At 29.3% G+C, this 27,546-nt stretch overlaps 2 protein-coding genes across 2 annotated transcripts in view; both read left to right on the top strand.

Annotated features, from left to right (window-relative positions):
* LOC122519081 (peptidyl-prolyl cis-trans isomerase sig-7) overlaps positions 1-3,235 on the top strand; it is a gene marked incomplete in the record, with an annotated part of 14,734 nt that extends 11,499 nt beyond the window's left edge. Inside the window, 1 exon segment of the mRNA XM_043638253.1 lies at positions 3,162-3,235.
* LOC122519080 (DNA ligase 3) lies at positions 3,046-27,546 on the top strand. Its single transcript, XM_043638252.1, has 20 exons — positions 3,046-3,477; positions 4,548-4,874; positions 20,312-20,553; positions 21,245-21,324; positions 21,413-21,490; positions 21,607-21,796; positions 21,890-22,045; positions 22,132-22,263; positions 22,356-22,435; positions 22,506-22,593; positions 22,669-22,746; positions 22,835-22,958; positions 23,034-23,104; positions 23,194-23,340; positions 23,424-23,635; positions 23,871-24,315; positions 24,454-24,567; positions 24,737-24,828; positions 26,445-26,535; positions 27,355-27,546. Exons 1-20 carry the CDS (start codon positions 3,165-3,167, stop codon positions 27,505-27,507), a joined length of 3,213 nt encoding a protein of 1,070 aa, XP_043494187.1. The 5' UTR covers positions 3,046-3,164; the 3' UTR covers positions 27,508-27,546.

Here is a 27,546-nt window from a genome sequence, read left to right as displayed (position 1 = left end):
TCTTCGTATTTTTTTTTTGTTATTTTTAATTAATTAATTAATTTTGTTTTGTTTTTGTATGCACACCTTTATTAACCTTGAAACTTTTCGTATAGCACGATGTGTGTTCGAAGAGTGAGCTGTGAGGGCTGTTGCACCCTCTATTATACCCAAGCTCGAAACTTCCACCACCAGTTTCTTCCTCCTTCTCCTCCTTTTCCTCTTCCTCCTCCTCCTCCTCCTCCACTTCATCCTTATTTTCTCCTAGGAACCTACCACCTGTAGGTTCGAGCACGTAACGCGAGGAGGAGAACCAGTGAACGTTAGCATTTCTCTCTCTCTCTCTCTCTCTCTCTGTGTCTTTCTCTCTCTTCTCGAAAATATACACCTACACACGCATAATCCTACAAAGAAGTACAACCCCTTTACTGATTCTTAACCCCCTATTCCGTTCGTGCATTTGCTTATTGCATTTGTGTTATTTCTTAACTCGAATTGCGATAGTGATGAGTATAGATGATTATGGTGAAAGTTTACACAATAACAAAAATTAGATCTTTTTCGGGTTGACATTATTTTGTTTTCTTTTTTTTTCGAATCAACGATCGGGATCGGGTTAATGTTATTGATTGAAATTTATAATTTGATTAATCGAAGAAAGAAACTATTGTGTGTGTAGTTGTGTGTGTGTGTTGTGTTTTTTTATCGTTAAAATCGACACGATCACTATAATTTATTAATAAGATAAAATAATTCATCATAGAAAAGACGATGAATCTCGGAGGATATCAAAATGCAGATGAGAGCAGTATCATCCTAAAATAATGTCAACGAACGTTCCAGTTTGTCCAGTTTCCATAAGAAATGAAATTTTCTTAAGCTTACAAACGTTCTCGCAGGTCTAACGAGGATAATATTATTATTTACTTTTGTTTTTTTAATATTTTTTTTCTTCTCTTTGAAAAAATTCATTCGCATAAAGATCATAATATTTCTATCGATTCTTCTGTACTTTTCGTCATGACTTAGTCGATCAGATTGACCCATTTTTCGATTTATAAAATATTTCATGAATAACGAAATATTGCTGCTGCTGTTGAGGTAATGTTGAAAAAAAAAAAGAAAGGGGGAGGAACAGATTCGAGAACGGCAACGATAAATAATTCTTGGAGTTCACCCGGTCGAATGGTTATCTGTCATTTCGGGGGGTAATTAAGAATACGAAGCATGTCACTGTGTGTCACATAATTTTCACTGAACCTGCGAAGTATTACTTACCCGAAAAGATTTTCACGTAACGTTTATAAATGTTTAAATTTTAATATTCTCTTTTTTTTCTTTTTTTTTTTTCTTTTTTCTTATAAATCATGCAACAAATTTCGCTCGAGCGCGCGAGAGAGAGAGAGAGTAAACGAAAAAGAAATTTTTCTTCGTATAATTTTTCAAATATTCTTCGTTTTGTATTTTCTTTTTATTATCTTCAAGTAATATTCTAATTCTAAATAAATGTGAACGTGCTTTCGAAGAAATGTAATACATAAAATTAGCAATAATATGTCTGTCATTGTTTGTCAATTTTTCATTGCCATTGAGCCGGCCAATCAGCATATTAATTGATGATAAGAACTCCCTTCGTTTCTCGGGGAGAAATTGAGAGAGAGAGAGAGAGAGAGAGAAAGAAATAGAGAGGGGAAGAGCTCGTTTTATTTTATCATTTTCTTTCGTTCTTTTCTTTCTCAAGTTTTCTTTTCCTTTTTTTTTCTTGTCTTTCAATTTTTACAGGATACTACACGCCCGACAAAATGACCGATCTTTTATAATATAAAATATATATAATATAAAATAAATATAATAAAAAAATATATATATAATAAAATAATATATAATATAAAATATTATAATACAAAATAAAAATTAAAATATCTTTTATAATATCATATATGCGTATTATAATGTTTCTCGATAAAATAATATTAAATTATGCAAAATAATTAATGTCTTTTGGACGAATAAATCAAATTCGATGAATTTTAATATAAAATCATGCAAAATAATAATAATAATAATAATAATAAATAATTAAAATGAGAACGAATAGGTAGCGTTTATAATAAATTGTTACTTATGTTAGAAATATCGTTATGATATTTAAGATGACGTCTTAAGATTGCATGCTATCGATTAGCAACGAATATTTGAAGCCAACTAAGTTAATAATTAATTGATATTCAATTAAACTTAATAGTTTTAGCTTAAGATTTACGTAATGAGTTTTCCTTTTGTTTAGTAACGTATTTATATACTATTAACATATTTGGAAAGCGAAGGGTAGAACACTTGTCAAAGAAAGTTTGAAGGAAAAAGAGAAGGAAATTGGTAAAACCAAAAACGGTAAGGAAAGAGAGGATTTTCTCAAATAAAAAAAAAAACAAAAAAAAAACAGGTACAGCCAGTTAGGAATAAAGCGTTTGAGACAACAAAAGATAGACGTAAATGCGCTGCTGGAAGAGAGGAATAGAGAGACACAGGGTTAAATACAAAATAACAAAATGAAGGAAGCTAGATATAATCCGAGATATGTGCAGATAAGTTAATATAAGATAATTTAATATTTAAGTATTATATATATATATAATTTTACATTATGTTTTCTAACGTAAACCATGTATTACTCTCTTGTATCATTTGGAATATTTTTTAAAATGTTTATTACGTATCATTTATTTTTCTTAAATAGATCATCAAGGTCTCTGACATAATATATTTGACGTTTTCAAATATTATCTACTTGTATCGTTTCGAATGTATTTGCTTTTTATTTTTTTTTTTCTCTTTCTTTTTCTTTTTTAATGTATTAAGTATCTTTTATATGTTTTTTTTTTTTTTTTTAGATCATAGAGGTCTCACGTTATATAAAATTTTGCAAATATTATCTACTTGTATCGTTTCGAATATATATTCGAAATATATTATCTTTTTTTCTTTTTACATATCTTTTATATATTTTTTACTTTATTATTATTATTATTACTAAATCAATGAGATTTAGATTTAGAAGAGCTCCTTTTAAAACTTTTTTAAATATCGTCTCTCTACTCGTATCGTTTGAAATATTATTTTAAATACGTGTATACAGATATTATCAACATATATTATTCTAATTAGTATTATTTTTGTTCCAGATCATGGAGGAGGAAGAAGATGAAAAACCGTTTGCAGTGGAACGTGCCAAATCCGGTCGTGCAAAATGCAAAAAGTGCAAATGTCCTATAGAAAAGGATGCAATAAGGATCGCTAAATTAATTTCAAATCCTTTTTCGGACGGTTCAAAGATGAAAGCTTGGCATCATTTGTCCTGCCTTTTCGAAGTCTTTGCAAAACAGAGAGCTACGACTAAAAGAATAGAAGATCCCGAAGAGGATATTAGTGGGTGGGATAATCTTCAGGATGAGGACAAGAACTTGGTCCTTGAGAAACTTCACGAGTTTGACCAATCGTGTATGTTATTAATCTTTCTTTTTTACAATCTACATAAATATATTTTTATTTTTCCTTTATCCTTTTTTCGTTTTGCCCTTTCTTGTCCGGAAACAAATTTTTCCATGAATTGTTTCAAATCTTTTTATCCCTCCTATCCCACAACCTTATCCTTGAACTTCGATTAATTTCTTATCTCGCGAGTCTGTTCTTTATTATTATTTAAATGATTTCTTTTTTTTTTTTATAATATATATATATTTTCCTAAATATATCACAGATAATTGTCGTTATCGTTTCACAAAAATAATAATGACTCTTTATTTGGTACATTTTTAAATTGATTATGACGTAATCGCGTGTCACCATCGTCATCTCGTAGCGACGATATCGGTGAGAGAAATTAGTCCACGAATTAAAAAAAAAAAAAGGAGAAGTAAGCAAAATATTAATAAAGAAAATGTTGAAATTAAAAAAAAAAACGATACGAGTTTGAAGTAACAATTGTTTTCTTGAGATGTTTAACGAAACTTCCGATCACTCTTTCTATTATTTTACTTGACTAAAGATTAAAAAATCGATATGAGTGAGTGTTAATTGAAACTTATGTTTACTATCACGGCGACCAACAACCAACTCCTATCCTTCTTTGTTTAAATGCACCGATTTAACGAGAAAAAGAGACAGAGAGAGAGAGAAAGATAGACAAGTGATTTATACCGCAAAGGCTAGTGCCATTTTTGTATCCAGTTCGCAGATTACACCACTGTTCACGACGGTGGTGTAGGATTGAAAAATAATAATGCTCTATTATTTCGCACCGATTAAAACGTATTTGTTCAAGACAACCATAAATTTTAAAGGCTATCGATACGATTTTTCTTCTTCTTTTTTGTTTTTCTTTTTTTTTTTTTTCTACTTTTTCTTCTTCATCTTCCTTTTTATCATCACAATAAAATTTTCATTTTTACGTTTATATTTTATATTCAATTGAAAAGAAAAAGAAGAAAAAAGAGAAATGAAAGGATTTCGTTTTTTTCTTCTTCTATTTTGTGTCATATCTTTTTATTTTTGTTATTTTACTTCATAAGGTCCATTAAAAACGACGAAACCGAAAGCTGCGATTAAAAGGAAAGAAAATCCAAAGGAAAATCAATCGGCTGAACCGAATAAAAAGATGAAATTTCCGATAAAAACGTCGACGGAAGTATCGAAAGGAATGGAGGATCGTATGATTGGTTCGGACGATTGTAAGATGGACGATCTTGAAGAATCCAAAATGGCGACGAATCCAAATCCAACCAAGGACGATTTGTTTCGCGAATTCCGACGAATTTGCGCGAACGTTGCTGATGTCGATGCTTACAAGGAAAAGACAGCGATCATCAAGAATATGTTTACTCATGGAACGTCCGGTGGTAAGTGTATTTTCATTTTGGTTAATATATAATAAAGTAGAAAATTTTCAACGAACGAAAATTTTCGAGACTCCGAGCGGTTAGACATAGAGGGTTCTTATATTATTACTGTTCGAGAATATTTGCGCAAGGGAAGAAAAAAAGAAAGTAAATAAAAGATCTTACAGGGATCATCATTTGTCTTCGGGTAGTATAATTAATTACTTACAGGTTCCCAAGTGTATGTCAGAGAGAGATAACGATATCGATTAATTATACTTTTGTTTATTTGGTCAGTATTTTGTTTAATAAATTATCAATATAAATATGAATAGTTTGTTCAATATGAATAATAATTTGTTAATATGTTAAATAGATGATCGATGATTTATAACAAGATAGATTGGTTTGTATCAGGATTACGTATTACTATTTTATCATAAATATCGACAGATTTCTATTACATACTTATTACAAATACTGACCCAATAAATAGCGGCTGATTAATTAATTCATTTTTGAAAATACGCCCGACGTTTTTCTTCTTAACCAGCTATAAACGTTACTTTCATTATCAAAATTTAAATTCGAGAAAACGAGCGTGTTCTTCTATTATCTACGATAAGAAAAGATTATTTTGAAATTCGCGCCTTCGGCCATTTTCATTGTAAAATAAATGGTCGGCCATTTTCTATCGTACACCTCATTTAAAGATGCATTATCATTATCATCATCATCATTATCACGATTATCATAATCGTCATCTAGGAGAAATCAATTGAAAAATACAAAGGAAAAGTATAAAACGTAAAGGAGTGGGGAGAGGTGAATGGTGAATGGTGAAATACACAACACGTACTGACACAAACAAGCTGGACACAATCCTATCAATGAAGCTATCGACTTCGTATTGACCGCGTAAACATACTCGTAGATTTCTCTCTTTCTCTTTCTTTTTTATTTTTCGTTAGTAACTAACTCTTTCTTTGATATTTCGTTTATTTATTTCTCCATTTATTTTTTTTATTCATCGAGTTTCTAACAATTCCTAGAACGGATTCTCATTATATTTCCCACGTTATTCTTTAGCGATATTTATTCTCGTTAACAATATTCCTTTTTTTTTTTTTTTTTATCTTTTCACGATTACGGAACATCTCGCGAAGATGAATTTGTTACTTCGAGAAAGTACATCCTCCCCCAACACACCCCCACCCCCCTCACTGTCTTTCTTAGTCTTCTTTTTTTTTTCTTTGCGAGCTTTTAATCGTTCCGCAAATGAATTCTTTAGAGCGAATAAATATGATGATACCGGAATCGGATACAAGGAAAACATTAATCAATCAACCAAATAGACTAGCACCGCCGCGATTCTTTACCACCATACTTGCTACGAGTGGAAGATTTTTTTTGCGGGGTTATCTTACTGTTACTTGCGTCCGGCTGGCTTTGCCCGGCTGGCCAATCAACGAGTGTATTCCCTTTCTGTACAAAACGGAAACGAGACTTGGCGTGTCACACTTCTTGCTATACTTCTCTTATTCTTAGTTTTTATTTTATTCTTTTTTTTTTTCTTTTTTTTCTTTGCTTCGAACGTCATTCTTATTCACGCGAATTTTAATCGAACACTTACGTTCGATCGAAATATTTCATTGTTTTATATTACAACGAGAAAAATTTGGTCGTATTTTCATTGTCATTTATCGTCATTCGAATTATCGATAAAAAATAACTTTCTTTTTGTAAATAAACAATAAAAAGAAAGGACAACGAGCCCGATCATATATTTAAGTGTTATTATTATTATTATTAAAAATCGACGAATTTGTTGTCTTCGATTTTCCCTTTTTTTTTTTTTACTACAATAAAAACAAATTAATGATGATTAAATGTTTTTGTTAATTTAAATGTATATATTAAAATGAAGAAGCAATGATTCCGTTCGTAAGTTTGTACCGGTGAATGGTTTTTTTATCAATGACCTTTTACATACGTTGCTTGCGTAATGAAAATTGTAAATCATTTACAATTCTTGGCCACCTCAATGGATTCCCCTTTTTACGTGTGTCGTGTTACGATCGTATGGCCGTGAATCCTTTTTTTTTTCTTGTTATTTTTTTCTCTCTTATCGTAGAGACTAATGGAAAGGAAAACAGAAGGGTGCTTTCATTGATGTATTACTAGATTTAACATAAGAAATTTTCTTTAATTTCATTATTTTCTCTTTTTCTCTCTCTCTCTTTGTCTGTCTGTATCTTTCTAATAAAGTTATCGTAGAATTAGTCATCTCTTATTATATATACATATATAGTGAAAGATAATAATAATATATGTATTATATTAACCATATTTTGTGTAAGAACTATTAAGTGATTCTTTTTTTTTTTTTTTTTTTAATTTTTTCTTAACATTATCATTCGTCAAACTGAAGGAAAAGGTATCAGAAAGAATAATTTCAAAAAGAAAAAAAAAATATATATATATATGAAGTGTACCCGCGTCTCTCGTTGAATATAATAAAATAATTAAATGATTTTGTATTTTTGTATTAGCATTATTGTTCATTCATTAAGGGTACGGTAATTAATAAAATAAAATGAAAACACATATCAAAAACGTAAGAAAACAGTTGCGAAGTATAAACATTTGAGATCTAGAAAAATCGGTCATTATAAGATATTCTGTTTATAATGAAAAAATAATTATACGATTTATTCATTTGTTTAATATTATTTTGTTGTTGGACTTGACCTACTGTTCTCCATGCATCCTATCGTCCGGTAAACTTTCCACGGTATATCCACAGTTTAATATATTTTCTTTTTTATTATATTATCTGCGTATCGTGTTAAAATAATAATATTAATAAAAAAAAAAAAAAAAACGAAAGATTTCGTTGCATTTTTATCAAGAGAAAGAGAATGAGAAATAACAAAAGAAATAAAGTTTCGAAAATCGTGTATGTATTCGTTTTTTTATATTTATCGGTTCTTAACTTCATGCTTCAATAAAGTCGAAGCTAAACGATGTGCAAAATCAATTCGAAATACATCGACAGGGACGAAGAAGAAGAAGAATGATTTAAATAAATCAATGAACGAACGAAATAAATCATCGCTAATTATTAAATAATAATCTACGTTGATAAATTAGCAAAGAAAAATAAATATACTCACTGTTGAATAAATCGAAACTGTCACTTCGTGTCGTGGGGGAAGAAAAAATCTCGAGAAACTACCACCCCCTTTTCTCCTTTTACACCCCCCCACCAGAGTATTATAGTCTTAAACGATGAGAATAAAGTTTATCGATTGAGCCACACCAAATATTACATATGCGTATTATTTATTCAATATATAAAAATATAGTCTTTTAAGAGAAAATAAATAATAATAATAATAATATAATTATTACTTATTATTATATTCTTTTTCGAATTGTCAAAAAAGAAAAAGAAGAAAAAATTGTTCGATAATTCGGGGGGTAGAATAAAGCTCAAATTATATCGATTTTCTTAGTCACCCTTTCACTGGATTGTTTCTAATTGTCATCACGGAACGATATTAATCGATCACTTTTCTTTGCTTTCTTCCTATCGATAAAAATCTTTCCTTTAAATATCGATATATACATATACATACATATATATATATATATATATATATATATATACAAACTATAAATGTATTTTTACTTTCTTTATTAACGAAATATAAAAATCAAACGTTATATATTTCGTTTATTTTTATAGTTATTATTATTATTTTGTTATGTTTTTTTTTTTTTTCGGTCGAATTAATAACAATCGAGATGGTTTAGGAATTTTCGTGCACTTCACAATATCACTCTTTTGCGACTATTCGTTCTTGGGGCATGCCTCTGGTGTCTTATAAGCTTCGTATTCCCCCACTTAATCAACTTCTTTGGTTTGTAAATGTTGATGATGATGACGAGCCCCTTCTCGTGCAGCCAGCTTGGCTCCAGACTCTCTCTCCTACTACTACTACTATTTTCTCTCTCACTCCCCCTCTTTCTCTCCGTTACCTCCTCCGCACCCTCCCTCTCTCTCTCTCTTCATCTCTTTTCCTCAATATCATCTTATTTTTGCACACTTTCTTACGACAAGCCGCCTTATTCCTTCCGTGCATCATCATCATCATCATCAACATGTGTATTATAATACTTATGTAAATAGAAAAATTCTTATCTTAATTGTATATTGTAGAAATAATAATTAATATATATATATATAAATAAATAAAGTGTCGTGCAATTATTTATGACTAAAATTAATGCCACGAAAAGTTTATTAATGGTTTTTAAATTGGAGTGAACCCTTAGGGTTGAACAAAGCACGAGAACACAAATACATTGTACATATATATATATGTAATTTTTTGTAAAAAAAAAAAAAAAAAAAAAGGCGATCATCTCCCGCTGCCCTTTTTTTCGATTGCAAAAGAAGTATGATAAGGTCGACGATATAAATCACGATAAGAACGGACGGTTGCGCGAGAGGAATGGCGCGATTTGCTTCCCCTTACCACCACCACCACCCCCTCCCGCACCCTGCTCCTCCCTGAATAGGCGAAATTTTGATAAGAATAAGAACTTTACTCGCGTGTGTGTTTAATCGTTACAATATTGTGTTGGATTTATATATTACGAAAAGATAATTTATGTAATAGAAGAAAAGAATAAGTTTGTCAGTTTGTTTAATAGAGAAAAAATGATGATCGGAGAGTACGATTAGGTGAGGAAATGATTATTGCATCACGTGTCACCGGAAAAGAAAAAACACAAACCATCTATCCAATCAAACGTTTCGTTTCTATCATTTTTAATTGAATAAGATGGAAAAAAAAACGATTATAGATTTATTGGAATCAGTCGGTGTTTCAATTTCGATGATGAAGTGAACGAAAAGATCGAGAATTATAAATTCGAGTTTAATTATTGGCGGATATCCAAAAAAAAATAAAAAAAGGAAAAGAAGAAGAAAAACAAATTGACGAACGTACCAATTTAAAGTACGTATATCATTGCAACGGCCTTTCAAATGTATTTATCTAAAACACGATGATTTAACTATTACGTCAAGAACGGCCTAGCCACGTTGGATTATTGGTTTACGTCAAATCATTAAAGTCAAGCAACGTGTGAAGCACGGTTAGTAATAAAATGGATGGTTAACCTGTTCGGAAAAAATAAAACCCCACGGAGAAACGATAAAATGATGTAAATATATACCACTCTTTGATAGTATTGAATAGTATGAGTAGGTAAGGGTTTTTTTTTCCACAAAGAAGTGATTCGATTTTAAATAAGAGGAAAAATAACAAAGATTTACCTGTTAATTATTATTACCTGTGTTATCGAATTTTTACAATTAGAACTCGTTTTGATATTTATTTTTATCATAATAATAGATATATATTAATAATAATATTAAATGATAGTTTATAATACGTAGGAGAGCTTTTGTAGAAAAGACGAGGGAGGGGGAATGAAAAGAAGAAGAAGAAGAAGAAGAAGAAGAAGAAGATGGCGTAGGCGTGATAAATAATATTTTCGAGACGATAAATCGTCGTCTTCTCTGAAAATATAAATGAGAGGCGGATCTACGCCTTATGTTATACATGCGTAACGTTCATATGTGTATAGTATATGTGTATTTATGTATATTAGGTGTAATACTCCAGGGTGTTTCGTAAAAAAGAAAAGAAAAAAAAAAGAAAAAAGAAAAAGATTCGTTCGAAATCTTTTATTTTATTTTTTATTTTTTTATTTTTTTTTTCATATTTTTGTTATATAGGAAGCAAGGAAGGGTTATTTCTATTATAAACAGAAATTATTTATTTATAATTATTTGTGTGTATGCGAGTATACATGCTCCGAATAATTTTTATAATAGTATGAAAAGAAAAAAATGTTTGAAGTAAAAATAAGGAGACTTGAGTCTTATATGGTCAGCCGGATGAGAATTAATAGACGTTTTTTTTTCTTTTTTTCTTTCTCCATCGTTTGGCCAATGAATTATTGCAATTTGTAAATCGATTCGTATACGATTTATATTTATAATTGATTATTATTACGATTAGTAATCTCGTATAATTAAATATTCATTTGGATTGAGATAATATTACGCTTGTATTATTATTATTAAAATCATATAGAAAAGTACGATGTTAATAAATTTTCTTGAAAATTAAAATGAAAATAATCGTGGGATAGAGAAGAAACTTAGGCGTGTTCCGATAACGTGATGATAATGTCAAGGATTGTAACGAGTTGAAGTTTGAACGATAAATCTCGATTCTAACCGCTGTTGATCCTTCGAATCTTTCATCGGAGGATTAGAAAGATATACCATGTAGACGTAAAAATACGCATACTTGGATGAGGATAACATTTTTTCACCAAAAATTCTCAATCTTTTGCATAATATCAAATTTTATATAATCTAATCGTACGGGAAAATATTTTAAAGACAAATTTGCAATATTTTTTTTTGTCAAATATATTATTATCGTTATCTTTATATTATTTTATTATTAAAATATATAATTATTATTATATAAAAAGGAATTATTAGAAAATTAAATGTTCATAGTTTCGCAAGAATTATTTTATTTTTTAGTGGTGACGATGACGATTATGATGATTATGATGATATTGATGATGAAAAATAACTGTAGATGTATCGGTTAGTATGCCTGACTTACACGAGAGACTACTACTAACATATTTATCACCACTCTACAGTATTTTTCTACTAATATACAAAAGAAACGTAATATTTTGATAAATTGTAAGTTTCGGATATTTTCGGTTAGCACTACGCATCTTTTTTCAAGGCCGTGCTATCATTAACTTTTTATCAAAATAATAAAAGCTCAACTTCGAAAGCATGCTTTATTCGTATTAAATGTTGTAGTATTAGTTTTAAAAAAAAAAAAAGTAATAGAGACGAATTTTCTCTTGTCGAAGAAAAAAATATCTTTCGAAAATATCAAAATATTATTATATTTGAATTTTGACAAATTAATAAGCGCTTTCAAAATTAAGGAAATTCAAAATATATAATAATTCATGGAATATATTTATGCGGAAAGAAGGGTGGAGGGGGGGTGAGGAGACAAGTCGCGTGGGTGGACACACACGCGAACACTTTATTTTTTTCGTTGACCCATAGTAAAACTCTAAAACTCGTAAATCTTTTTTTTTTTCTTTTTTTTTTTTTTTACGGAGAAAAATCTTTCCAGAGATTATTGATGGACGATTTGTATAATAAAAAAAAATTCTTCTTTTTCGTGTCGCGTTTCAATTTTGGGTTTTTAAAAAATTTATAATTTCTTTTTCTCTTTCCGATTCGCGTTTAATCCGTCGGAAAATTTTTCTTTCCCCAAAATTCGAATTGATCTCGAACAATTTCTATTCGATGATGGTGCCGTACGAATTAAGACGCAAAATTATTAAATGATGAATAAAAAAACTACGAAAAGATTAGAGTTTTCTAATTGTCATTCGTCATAATAATACGATTTATCGTTCCTTATGTATAAAATAATCACTGCAATAATTTTCTCACTTTATAATTAACAAAAAAAAAAGATTTATTCTTTTAATCCGTTAATATTGTTGATTAAAAAAAAAAAAAAAAAAAAGAGAAAGAGAGAAATGAAATCTGTTGATTGGATAATAGAATGGATTTTTTTTATAAATAATAATAATAATAATAATAATAATAATTTGTTCGTTCTATAGGAAGTGCAACTGTGTTTCAATTTTGTGCTTACGTGATTTGTACGAATGAATTGGAAAGCAAAATAATATATGTATATCGATTCAAGCAAAATAGGGAATATCTTTTTTTTTTCATTCCTCTTTTTTTCTTCTTCTTCTTCTTCTTCTTAATCGCTTTTTACGAGCGATATCTCGAAGAAGAAATGAAGTCACCATCGAAGAACACTATTTTCGACGTTCCTTTCCAAAGGAGAGATCTCTAATTGCCGCCTCGTTAATTGAATCTTTTTATCGGAGTCTTCGAAAAAAAAAAAAGCAAAGAAAAAAAGAGAGAGAGAGAGAGAGATGGTTTTTATCTTAGGTATGAACTTTCGTAGTTTACTCGTGCCCCCACATTTTCGTTTTCGTTCATATCATTTTCGTATACTAATTAGCTTAACAGTAGAAAGAATACGAAAGAGTAAGGAATGTACGTTCGACGAACAAAAAAACAGAATTAGATAATAAGAAGGAGAATGAATGATGGTGGTGGCGATGGTGGTGGGGGGGAGAGATTTTAAAAAGAGAAACAAGGGTTCGAACTAATATTCACGCGTTTCTTATTGTTAATTATATTATTTTTTTGTGTTGTTTTTCCTCTCTTTTTCCAAACTATCGCGAAGAAAAATAAATACAAATAATTAATAGACATGGGGGGCGTGGTAATGGTTATACGTATATCGATTTGAGATTATTTTAATTGATATTTTGATATTATTTTAATTGATTTTTTTTATTTTTATATTTGAGATTATTATTTTTTTTTTTTTAATTTTTATTTGTAACGTTTTCAAAATCTTTGTCGACTAAAATCTCCCGGTTCTTTTGGGATTTCGTAAAACGACGAATACGAAGGAAAAGAAAGAAGGAAGGAAGGAAAGAAAGATGGGAGAAGAAAAAAAAGGAACTTTTAGTTGGAAGGAAAAAAAGAAAAATAAAACCAAATAAGAAAATGAAGATAAGAGATATATATATATATATAAAATATGTACATAAATATGTACGTAAGTATAACGTAATATTATTAATACGTTTATATATACGCACGAGTATTTCGCATATAAGAGGATGAGTGCTAATAAAAATAGAGAAGGAGAGAGAAAGAGAGAGAGAGAGAGAGAGAGAGAGAATATTAAAACTCAGAAAAATAGAAAAAGATCGACGTTCTTCGCACGATTATCGCATTGAAAACTTTATCGATCAATGACTTTAAATAAGACTCTCGCAGTGATATCCTTGACCCGATATCGTGTCCGATATTTTCTCGCACTCGCTCTTTATTTTGTACGAATTCATTTTTTTTCATCTTCTTCTTCTTCTTCTTCTTCTTTTAATAAAATAAACCTTTTTCTTTTTTCTTTTTTCTATTTCGTTTATGAAATCAAAATTCGTCGAAAATCGATAATCACCACCAGTACGCGGAGTGTAATCTATAAAGATGAATTATATAAAAGGAAAAAGAAGAAGAAAAAAAGAAAAAAAACGAAGCAGTTTGCAACAATCTTACTTTCTTCAATCGTGTATTAAAATTTATTTATCGTGTATTAAAATTTAATGAATATTTTATTTGGTCGTTTAACACGTTGAGTCCCCACGCAAATTCTTAAGGAAATCCCAGTCATGGGGATTGAAAAAACAGTTGAATGTCAGTCACCGGCGACTGACGCGGCCTAAACTGAACGGAAATCTGTCGGTCAGCACTGACCGACACTGAACTTTTTGAATTTGCGTGAGGTTCAAAGTGTTAATACTAAATCTTTTTTCTTTTCAAAATATTAATTTTTTATTATATCAACTATATTAATAATTAAAGTAACATTGAAGTAATAAACTTTCGTTTACTTTTTGGATAATTTCATAATAATATTTGATTAGTTGTACGAAGTATTGAATTTTAATAGGAAGAAGACGTCAACGTCACGTTCAAATCTCGAATGATCTCATATATGTGTGTGTGTGTGTGTGAATATATGTGTAAATGGTTCTCAAACGATCATTATTATATGCGGCATGAACGAGAGGAGCAATCTTCCGCTCTAGGATTTCGTCACACTCTCAATGCGATTAGATTCCGATAAAACATTTATATTTATCAACATTTATACGCTCCGTTGCGTTTTCTGCGATTTCTTCTTCTTTTTCTTTTTATTCGGTCCTAACTCTCTTATTTCTTTTTATAACGTAAGTATGTATTTCACGATGGATGATGTATTTCAAATTGAACGTAATTCATGTTCACAGTAGAAGTGACAAAAATAATCGTTTTTTTTTTTTTATTATTTTATTTTTTTCTTTCTTCCCCTTCTTCTTCGGACGAAGATAAATTAGAAACGGTCGGCATTGCTACGATAACGACGTCTCTCTTACGCAATTAATTAATTAATTACTTAACGTACAAATTTGCGAAATTAAATTATTCGATATTATTTCGAAAAGTGTGAATTCATTTTAATTTATTGAGAAAAATTTACTTAAAAGCCTTTTTAAAAAAGTACCCCAAGATAAGGACCCTAACATAACGTTAAATGTTTACGCGTAAAAATGAAAGAAATCGCGTTAAAAAATGTAATCGAATTCTCGCGCAAATTTTGGGTCATAATTAAAAAATTATTGTCTCGGTCTCACGTAAGAACGAATTCGTTTTATCGAATTCGTCGAGATAACGACTAATTGAAAACATTTTAATTTTACGAGTTATTCTTTCTTCTTCTTCTTCTTTTTCTTCTTCTTCTACTACTTTTCCGTTCCTTTTTCTTTGGATTTTACCCAATTATTTTAAGCAAGAGTTACACCCAACAAATAAAAGGAAAAGAAAAGGAAAAAAGGAAAAGAAAATATTTATAAATTGTGTATTTGAACTTTGGCGCGTTGTTAAAAACGTTCAAAACAACTTTTTAAAAATGAACAAATGATATTTTCCAAAACATCGATCGATAATTAATATATATTTATATTTTTATTAATCGAGGAAAGGTCCTCTATCGTGCGGCGTGTATATTTCTTATTTTTATTTTTTTTTATTTTTTTAATACGAAGATATACCAAACCATTTGTCTCTTTTAATTTTGTTAACTTTATATCTTTGTTCGTACTTTATTTTCAATTTAATTTAACAATCAACTGGTATAACGTATCATTCAATGTAAAATACTCCTCTGGTCGATCGATAATACTCGAAATATTTTTCACGTTACTACCCTCTCTTCTTCTTCTTTTTCCATTCCTGTTTTTTCTCACCCTTTAAATAGGATACCGTTCATTAAATGAGATGCTTACTGGTCTTTTGATCTTCGAATGTCTATTCAATAAAAGAGTATTTGCTTTCTTTCTTTCGATGTCTTTCTCTTCGAATAGTCTATCCAATAAAAAAGTATTTGCTTTCTTTCTCTCTCTTTTTTATATTATTTTCTTTTTTCTTTTTGTTAAATGCACGATTGGTATACGTTGAGAGACACATGAGCGTGTGAAAGGTATCCACGTAGGTTACAAGAAGAAGAACAACAAGTAGTATCATTAGAAAAGGGATTTATTTACAAGTATCGAACTCTTCCACCTTTGTTACTGTCTCTCTCTCTCTTTTTTATTTTATTTTTTATTTTATCTTTCATCCTCTTTCTTCTTCTTCTTCGTTTTTCCTTTATCTTCCTATTAATAGTAATTTATTTTCTTTCTTTTATATCAATCACCGAAACTGTTTTTTTTTTTACCAACATTTGAGAATGCAAGTGTAATTTATTTATTTATTTATTTAATAATATTTTATTGACCCTAGAGCCTAGGCTCCCTAAAGGCCATTAATTACAGTATAGTACAATGTAATGTATAGATAAAACAAAACGGAAATTAAAATTATGTAATTATTATTAAACTTATCATTATATTAGTAGTAACGCACAGTAAGTAGATAAATGTAAAAAGAAAATAGTAAATAATAAATAAAAGTATAATGGTTCTATAATAGTAGTATAGTTGCAATACCATATATAATATTATTGCAATACTATTTATATATTACTACTAAAAGTAGTAATATATGTATAATATAGTTGCAATACTATGTATAATAGTAGTAATGTTGCAATACTATGGCATTTACCTAAACTATAGCTCGGATTTTCTTCTCGAATGTATTTAATACGTATATTTTTATTTTACACACGTATATACGTTTAATTTGTAATATGCAGAAAAGTATAATACATATATATATATATAGAAAATTATATTACGAAGTAATAATAATAGTAATAATAATAATAATAATAATAATAATAATAATAATAATAATTAATGCAAGTATTCAAAACGTATTGACAATTTTAAGTTAAATCAGACGATTCGTCGGCGTCCAATTATCACGCTTGAATTCACTTTGAAGATACGAAATGATCTATCCAACCAATTGGTTCGATCATCTGTAAAATGTGCTCACCCTTTATTTTTGTTCCTGTTCCTTTTATCACCTCCCTTCATCTCTCACTTTCTCTTTCTATCTTTTTTTCTTTTTATCTCCCCCTAAAATAGTTTTCCCTATACTTTTTTTTTTTAAATTCAAAATTAGCGAAAAAATAATAAATAAAAAGCAAACAGTAAAAATAGATCAATCGAATCGAATCGAATCGAATCGAATCGAATCGAATCGAATCGAATCGATCGAAGTTACGAGACCAATCGTTCGTAAATTCGATCGACCTTGGAATACTCGACACATAGTATATAGAGTTCTTGATACAATGATAATGTCAATCGAATAAATTCAACAATTGTATCGATTTATATGATGCAATCCAATCATCATTGGCAACGGTGCCATCTTGAAAAGAAAGAACTTACGGATCGTAACTTTATATATAATATAATCGAATAATTGCACGAATGTTTTTTCATTTTTTCTTTTTTTTTTTTTACGATAATCTTTTCGTCGAGAAAAAGGAAGAAAAGAAAGAAAAGAAAAAAGAAGGATATATATGTATTCGTAACGAATTAATTTTCACGTTAGAATTTAAACGATAATAATTAAATAAACGTTAGTCCTTATTAGATCTGACAAATTTCACTTTAATATACTACTGCTGTCATGTCGGTTATGAGACACAATGTATTCACATTATGAAGAAATGATTTGACTTACTTATACATTGGTTAGTTGGTTTGACATGAATTGTGTTAAATAATAATGAAAACGTAACGATTAAAGTTCACTCGGATTGTCACTTTTATTATTATTCTTACATTACTTTCATTCAAAAAAGACTGCCAACAAAAAGAAAGAGTAAGTGTGAGTGTGTTTGTGTGTGTGTGTGTGTGTGTGAAAGATGGAAAACCAATCGTTGTTTTTGCAGTTAGGGGCTAGATTTTTTCGCCGAATGACCTGGGAAATCTGCGCGAACAGATTGTGTCCTCCTCTCTTATTTAAATGACGACAAAGAGACAAAGATGATGAAAACGACAATCGTGAGATGTGCGTGGTGGAGGTTCTTGGCCTCGCATGGAGGAAAACAGATCATCCATGAGAAAATAGATATCTGTGCCAAATCCCGGTGACTTTCCATTGCGAACTCACTGTTCTAACGAAGTCTAGTCGATCTGCTCGTTGAAAAAAAAGAATAAAACAAAAAAGAAATATAATCCAATGCGTATTCCAATAATCATCTTTCCACGTTTTTTTCTTTCGGCAATAAGTAACGGATTTGACAATTCGTAATTTTATACATATTTATTTAAATGTATCAATGTATTCGGTGCATTTTATACTAAATTTCATTATTTATAATAAGTAATATATTAAAATTAATAATTTAATAATTATATAATATGTAAATTTTTATTTATAATATAATATTACGTTTATTATGTTCTCCGAAGTATCCTCCGTTATTTTCTATGACATCTTACAGACAATTGTCGAATTATTTGACCAAAAAGAAAGATGGCGATTTTAATGGAATGAATTTAATATCAGGGCACCGAATTAATTGCTATATCTAATACTTTTTTATTTGTAATCATCGTATAAATGTTTTACGTAGGTAACGTAGTCTTAATACGTTATAAAAGTTCATTTGGGAATGATTTTTGACAAATTTTTCTAGAAACCCCATTTTCTTCATGCACCGATAATATTGCGGTTTTAAATAAAATCGTTTTTTATATTCGTATTATTAGAATTACATACTTTATGTAAACGAATAAATATCATAAAAACGTCGAATTAAAAATATCACAAATATAAATTATTAAATTATAAAATTTAACTTCCCGCGCTTAGAAAACTTTGAAACTTCAACCATTAGACGTCAGCCATCTTGAAAGCAACACCACAAACGTTATCTGCGGACTTAAAGAAAAATAACGCGAGTAGAGAAAAATTTAAAAAAAATAAAAAAGAAAAAGAAAAAGAGAAAAACTAAATAAAATGAAATAAAAAAAGAAAATAACATAGAATTGTAACTTCATATTTGAAAATAGATCGGAAAACGAACGAACGTTAAAGTTTGTCTTCGTAAGTAAGTATATATATACATATATACAAGTATTGAAGTAAATACGTAAGGAAGCACGTGGCGTGAGTTTATCGTATTGTCGAGAGTTAGTTATTACGTTATTTCTTCTCTAATTAGACGAAATAAAATGACGGCATTCTTGAATCATCGTCGTAATATACGCATACCGCTTTCTCAATCGGCGAACGATTTCTTCTTATCTTCTGTAATTCGACGAATCCTTTCACATAAGAGAAACAGAGAGAGAAAGAGAGAGAGAAAAGATGAAGGGAGGATGGGAAGTTAAAGAAGAAGAAGAAGAAAAATATATGAAGATAAAGATAAATTTAATACAAGATGGAAAAAGGAAGATTAAAAATGATAAGAAAAGAAGGATAATATTGGACAAACTAGATGAAAATAATAAATGATGGTAAAATAGATGGAGATTAAGATGAATTTTATATACAAGATGGCGGAAGGAAAAACGAATAAGATGAAGAAAGAAGAAGGATGGATGGATAGAAAGAAAAAGAGGAAAACATTGAAAAACGAGAAAATGAGACAAAGAAATAAAGAGGAAGAGAGAGAGAGAGAGAGAGAGAGAGAGAGAGAGATAATTATTCTTAGGAATGTGTAACATAAATACGAAACGGAAAGTTACGGAGGCGATATACCCGCGTGTAATAATTCAAAAGAGGCCTATGAGATATTCAATTGATGATGATACTCGCGATGCATCAATTCCTTCCACAGCCATTGAATTGATTTCTCCCTGACTCTCGTAGACTCTTGGTCGCCTTTGCAAGTTATAAACACACACAAACACACACACACACACATAAGCTTTCTCTTTTTCTTTCTTTTTTTTTTATTTCTTAGTACAGTGATCCGTTCCAAGAACGGATCTGTCTTTCTCTCTCTCTCTCTCTTTGATGCACTTAGAACGTACTCTAATATTTTTTTTACAAACAATTTCCTGCAAAGCGGAAAATCTTTTTTGACGCATCGCACGAAGTCGACAATGTTTTCGCGTTGCGCCGTAAACTATTATTATTTTTAATTTCTTCCCTTTCTTCTCTTCTTTTTATTATTATTATTATTATTATTTCTTTGTTTGTTTGTCATTTGAATTATCTTGCTTGTTTTTATTTTTTGTTCATTATTATACAAATAATTGACTGTTTTCAGACGGATTCAAGAGCGACGTCGTGCTTTGGTGTAAACTGTTATTACCGCAAGCAGCAAACAAGAGAATTTACAATCTGCAAAGTAAACAATTGATCAAATTGTTCGCACGTATATTGTTGCAAGACGAAGAATCCATGTTGGAAGATCTCGAGAATGGTGATATTGCCGAAACTATTCGTATATTTTTCGACAGTAGCACCGCTGTCACTCCTTCGGTCAAGAGTTTACTCACTATTCAAGAGGTAATTAATAATATTAGGGTGAACCAAAAAATTATTATACGTAAACTGCATAATGGATTGTTTTTTGTCAAAATTTATTTTGGAAATATCGATAGATAAAAAATTAATTCGTTTTATACTTTACAGTTCTCGCCGAACGTTTCCTTTTTTTCCTTTGCATCTGAATTTTTGAACGATCGATTTTGAGTCCCCCCTCGTCCCGTAGGGGTCAGAAAATGTAACATTATAGTCGACTAAACGGATTTTTGTTCTTTTTTATCGTCCGTACAAAATCTCCATTTTGAATAAAATAAACATACGTCGGGGTCAAGGTAGGATTTCATCGTTGAGATCCTACTTCGGATCCAATCAGAAAAAAATATGAGAAATTTCCCTTGGCCAACTTTTCTTCTTGGTTTCTTTTTTTTCTTTTTTCTTTTTTCCTTTTCTCGTCGAACAATTCGACCCTTCTTTAAGCCAACTCTTCAAAATGTATTTTCTCGTTCTATTTCAAATCCACTCGTCAAATCTAATATAATATCTTCTTCTGTCCGTTTGTTTGTCCGCTCGATAAAATTTTCTCTTTAAATAATACAATGGATTATTTTTATTTAGAATTTGTCATATTCGTGAATATATTTCTTATTACTTTATTCTTCTTTTCAATAAGATATAAGTTATTTTTTTTTTTTTTGACTATAAATTATTATAGGTCGACCAATTTCTCGAACATTTGTCGCATTTAACGAAGGAGGACGAACAAATCAATCATTTTAAGTCCATTATTAGTAGGTAAGTAATGCATTATTTTAAAAAAAAAGGTTTCGTACACAATATTTCAAATAAACATTTTTTGATATCTTGTATTCTATTATTTTAGGTGTACCGGAAATGATTTGAAAATGATTATAAGGCTTATAAAGCACGATCTTCGAATAAATGCTGGTCCTAAACATATGTAAGTTGGTTTTTTTTTTTTTTCTTTTACAATTCTGTCTATAATTATCCAAGAAATAATTTATCAGAAAAAAATTGTTCTACTTATTATTTATTTAATATTACTTATAATAATAGTCTTGGTGCCGTTCACGAGGATGCTTATAAAGCATTTCAAGTATCAATGAACTTGGAAACAGTCGTGGAACGATTTTTGCCGAGTACTTCTTTACCATCACCGACTTCAAAGAAGGGAACTACTTTATTAACTTCACCTGGAGGTAGCAAAGTATCTCTCTCTTTAATGACTCCTGTTTTACCAATGTTGGTAAGTATATATAAATTGTTAGATATTTTGTTTTGATACCATACGAGGGAAACACAGATAACTACATTATCGACATGACAATTTTATTTTTAGGCCGAAGCATGCAAGTCTATTGATATGGCAATGAAGAAGTGTGCTAATGGGATGTTGTCTGAAATTAAATATGATGGGGAACGTGTTCAAGTACATAAGAGGGGTTACGAATTTCAATACTTTAGTCGATCTCTTAAACCGGTGATGGCACATAAGGTTAATTGATTATTTTATGATTTATATAATTGATGGGAAAACAAAATTATTTCAGACAATTATGAGACAAAAAATAATAATTTCAGATAAGACACTTTAAAGATTACATTCCCAAAGCGTTTCCGGATGGCGATGATCTAATCCTTGATTCTGAAATTCTTCTGATTGATAATGAAACTGGAAAACCATTACCATTTGGAAGTTTAGGTGTACATAAGGTAATTGTAACTATATAATAATTATCATTGCTATTTAGTTGTAGGTTTATATTAAATGTTTGTCTCCAGTTACTTATGTCTACATGTTGCAGAAATCAGAATTTAAGGACGCAAATGTCTGTCTTTTTGTATTTGATTGTATTTATTATAACGGGGAAATACTTATTGATAAGTAAGTCTAAATAAAATAGTGTGTTAATTATCTTCTGTGAAATTGTTGATAACGTTTTTTTGATTTTTAGATCCATGCTAGAAAGAAGACAGATTTTGAAAAAGAGTATGACGGAAATACCAAACAGGATAATGTTGTCCGAAGCTCAAGAAGTTCATGTAAATAAATTTTGTTTTAAGTCTGTATATTTTTGGAGTCATTATTTTCAAATAATTACTTTATTATAATTTTAGAATCCCAAAGATCTGGCAGAAATGATCGCTAAAGTTTTGAGATTGGGACTCGAAGGATTAGTTTTGAAAGATATTAAGGTACGCATTCATATTAACATACCATTTTTTTTTAATAAATTATACTAATAATTAATATTTGAATATATTTGTAAACAAATAATTGTAGAGTAAATATGAGCCTGGTAAAAGACATTGGTTGAAGGTAAAGAAGGATTACTTATTCGGTGGTGCAATGGCCGATAGTGCAGATCTCGTTGTTCTTGGCGCTTGGTATGGTACAGGCCAAAAAGGTTTAAACATTATCTTCTGTCGATTTTACAGTTTCTTTTTTCTCAAAATAATATTAAAAATATTTTCTTTTTTAGGAGGAATGATGTCTATATTTCTTATGGGTTGTTATGACACTGATAATGATAAATGGTTAACAGTAACAAAAGTAAGTGATTCAAAAAATAAAATTTGAATTGTACTAAGTAAAATTGTGAAATAGAAATGATAAATAATAAAAGATCATTAATTAATTAGGTACATTCAGGTCACGATGATGCAATGTTAGAAGCTCTTCAAAAACAACTTGATATGGTTAAAATAGGTAAAGATCCTAACAAAGTTCCTAAATGGTTACGAGCAAACAAACCAATGATTCCAGACTTTGTTGCAAAAGATCCAAAGGTGATTAAAATACATTATGTATCATTTTATTTAAACACGTTTATTCTTTATTAATTATTAATTATTTTTCTACTTTATTTTAGAAACAACCGGTATGGGAAATCACTGGAGCAGAATTTACCAATCAAGGAGTACATACGGCAGATGGAATTAGTATTAGATTTCCACGAGTAACGCGAATTCGCGATGATAAGGATTGGTCTACTGCTACGAATTTAAATGAACTTCGTGATTTATTTAAAAAAAGTTCGGAATCCTTAGACTTTAGTATTCTATTGGGAACCAATAATAACAGGTAAGAATTAACACGAATGAATGAACTTTTGCTTTTAAAACAACATGCGTTATCTTTATATATATAAAATAGTAAACCCGGCCACGTGTTGCTGCGGCTAAGGTATTTGTGAATTTATATTATAAATTAACATATGAATTTATATTATAAATTAACATATACCTTAGCCGCAGCAACGCGTGGCCGGGTCTGCTAGTTAACAATATATATTTCCTTTTTTATCATTTGAATCAAGCGAGAAGAAAAATACCAATGTTGTTGCTTCGACTAGTTCTGTGCAAAACAATCAAACTGCAATCTCTAACGAAGTTGCTATTAAAAAAGATATATCTCCGAAAAAAATTAAAATCGAAGAAACAAGTTTTGACAACGACGAAAATATCCAAGAAGAAGTTAAAAAAGTAGGACCTAAAATTCGAGTTAAAAAAGAATTTCATATTAGTGAACCAAGTACGAGTACAGAAAAGACAAATATAAAAAAATATATTAAAAAGTACGAAAAGAATGTTGAGGTGAAAAAGGAGCCAGATCTTTTTGATGTCAATTACGATCCCGATATTAAAATAAAAGAAGTTCGTCCGAAGTTCGAAAATTTAAAAAATGAAGAATCCAAAGTAGAGATTGAAATTGATTTTCAAGAAGATTCGTCTGCTAAATATTACTCTTTCGTTGGAAATGACGTATGTATCATTTTTCCTATTTTTCTAGTAATAATAATTTTAAATATATTTAAATTTTATTAAATTCTATTGGAACGTAAATAAATGTTTTCTTTTCTTTTCTTTTTTTTTCAATTTATTGTTGAGACTTGACAACAGTACATCGAATACAATGAAAGAGGAAGCCCTTTAAATTGGATCAAGGATCGAAAGCCGGAAAAAGGATTACCACTTGACGCTCAACCCTTATCTGACAATATGGAGGATGTACTTGTAAGATAACATATCCATAAAACATATCCATAAAATGTACTTTTACAATTATCAACAACATTGAGCATTCACTTTTTTATATTTTTCTTTTGTTTTGCTTTTGTTTTACCCACAAGAATAACTGCTGTTTATTTTGTAGCGTTGAAATTGAATTCATAATTAATTACAGAGATCAAAAGCTATTTTCGGAAAAGTTCGTGTCAGCTTGGCGCGAGATATAAAAAAGAAAAGACGAAAAAGTCTTTTGCGAGAACTGAAAACGTATCCTTTCGATATTACAATATTATTTACAAGTTTTTCGATTATATCTTAACAATTAATTATAATATTTTTTTTGCAGATTTTTTAAGTTAATTTTTTCTTTTTCCAGATTTACTTACTTTAGAAAATAAGTTTCTACTACGTATGCAGTTTTAAACAATTAATTCAAATAGTCTTGAAAATGGACAATTGATATTTAATATTAGCTGTGAACTTTTGGTACGACCTGTATTATAATCCCCTTCTTTTTTTTCCTTTTTGTATTTGCGGAATAGCAGAAGTCCTCTTATGTTAGAATATTTATGCATGTGACAGTATCGTGATTTACGAATGACATGATCGATACTACATATGCAATATGTATATACTATTAAAAGCAATGCGTTCAAGTATTCCGAGCTATCGTTATTAAGAGAGTTTTCCAAATAAAATAAAAAAATAAATATAAAAAATAGAAAAGGAAGAAGATAGAGAGAGATGGCGGTAAAGGGGGAGAAAAAGAGAGAAAGAGAGAGAGAGAGAGAGAGAGAGAATAAAAAATATGGAATACATGCAAGAACGTAATATGATCGAAACTTTCTGATAGTACGCATATGTGCGTAGGTGTGTATATAAATTTTAATTTTTTTCGAATGAAGATAATTAAATATGCGAGCTTGCCTATATAAATTCTCCAAAATTTGTAAAAAAATTTATTAAGCTAGGTAACTAGAATACAACATTCTAGATGTATAATAATTTTTAACATAAAAAATTAACTTAAATATAATTATATTAAATATATATATTATATATATATTTATATAAGAATGAAGCGAATATAGAAATTTATATATATATATATTAAGAAGAATATTATTTTATTTTTTTTTATTTTTATCGTTATTTGTTTTCTTCTTAGGTGTTCACATATACGTTGTATGTGGTTTATAATAAAAATCAAAAAACAATTAGCTATTGGACACCTTTTAGTTAAACTTTATTAACGTAATGATATATTTGATGAAAGTAATTTGATCTGGTCAAGCATACATAAGATAGAAATTTGTTCGATGATTTAGTATATATATATACATTTAAGTCTGTATAATTAATGTAATTTTATGCTTCTCTCTCTCTCTCTCTCTCTCTTTCTTTTTCTCGTCTCCTTTAATTTTCATTTGGAATGATAAATTACATGTTTGGTCTAATTGTAAGTAATTTCATCTGGTTGACCATAGTGGAGAGCAGAACATGCTTGATGAATTACTATACTTAAGTGATATATTGTAGAATTATTCTCTCTCTCTCTTTTTTTCTTATTTTCATTCAGAATGACAAAAGTTTTTTATGTCAAGCTTTGTGTTTCGTTATGAGTAGTTTAAAATTTTGTTAATTATTCTAAAGAAAGAAGAAAGGAGAAAAAAGAGAACAAAAAACAAAACTAGTAGTTTCAAGGATAACAGATTTAGAAACTCTTAGTAAAAAAATTTGGTGTGCAGTATTCAATCCCTTGAGAAATTTTAAAGTGAATAATATCTCTATGAAGATTTTGTAAAAATGCGTATATATATTATCATTAGCATAAACATTTAAATGAGGCATATTTTCCTTAGTAAAAATTACGAAATAATCAGACTGGGAGCAGTTAATTTGAAAGATTCGGATCGATGCAAGTCTACTCATGTGATTCATGATCGTAAAGAAATTCCATCGACAATTCTGAGGGTTTGTTAACTAATATTTTTGTTTACTAATATTCATTAATGTAGATAGTTTTCATATGCTTTAATATCATTTATTTTTCCAGACATCTTTTATATCATTAATATTTATTGTTTCAGATATTTTACAGATACGTTTGGAATTTTTATATTTATTGTTTTAATAGGATTTTAATCGCATTCGAATTTTGGCGCGAATTTGTTTCTATCTTATGATTGGATGGTTACGAAAAGAGCGGCAAATTTAATCGACTCCCTCGTATATGGGATACGATACTAATAAGATTAATCGTATAATTAATTCCGAAGCCATTATCGAGGTGCTTCATCGTTTAATAGTTTCCCTAGCCTACAAGATGTCTGCTGGATTTAATCATCCATGACCTATGCCAATTAACCTTTACACGATGTAGCAATTACCAAATAAATCCCATAGCCCTAGGAAGTCATAAATTAGAACACATATTCAATATTCATAGATTTTCTCATAGATACGTTTCTAAATTATTTGCAATAAGAATCTTTACCAATAATTAATGATTGTTATAAACATTATTTATTTTTTTTTTGTTAATCAAACATGCAGGTTTTTGTAAAATTATTTTATTGAACATAACATTATAGAGTATTTTGTTAACTGAAACATTTTTTAATATTCTATTATATCTAAATACTAGTACTTTTTTTTTATACTGAAAATTTCGACATTACTTGTTGGACAATTAAATATTTATATAGAATTTCGAAATAAATGAAAATATACGTATGCATTTATTTTATGATCTACATCCATTATATGGTATATAGTTAAATATTTTTATAGGATTTTCAAGACGTTCCGAAAAGTGCAAGACACGTACACTCGTCCTGGCTAGAAGAATCAGCTGTGTCATCGGAAATGAAGGATATTTATTCGTACGCGGTAACACTAGTTGCGGATTATTGTAATTGTTCTTGCACCTGTTCCCATCGATGATGAACGAGCTTCAATCGGAAATATAATTTTTTATTATTT

Source organism: Polistes fuscatus, unplaced genomic scaffold, assembly GCF_010416935.1.
Source record: "Polistes fuscatus isolate 324 unplaced genomic scaffold, CU_Pfus_HIC Scaffold3, whole genome shotgun sequence".
NCBI classification, from domain to species: Eukaryota; Metazoa; Arthropoda; class Insecta; order Hymenoptera; family Vespidae; genus Polistes; species Polistes fuscatus.
The sequence above is the reverse complement of the archived record's forward strand: the minus strand, read 5'-3'. Positions and strand labels throughout refer to the sequence as shown.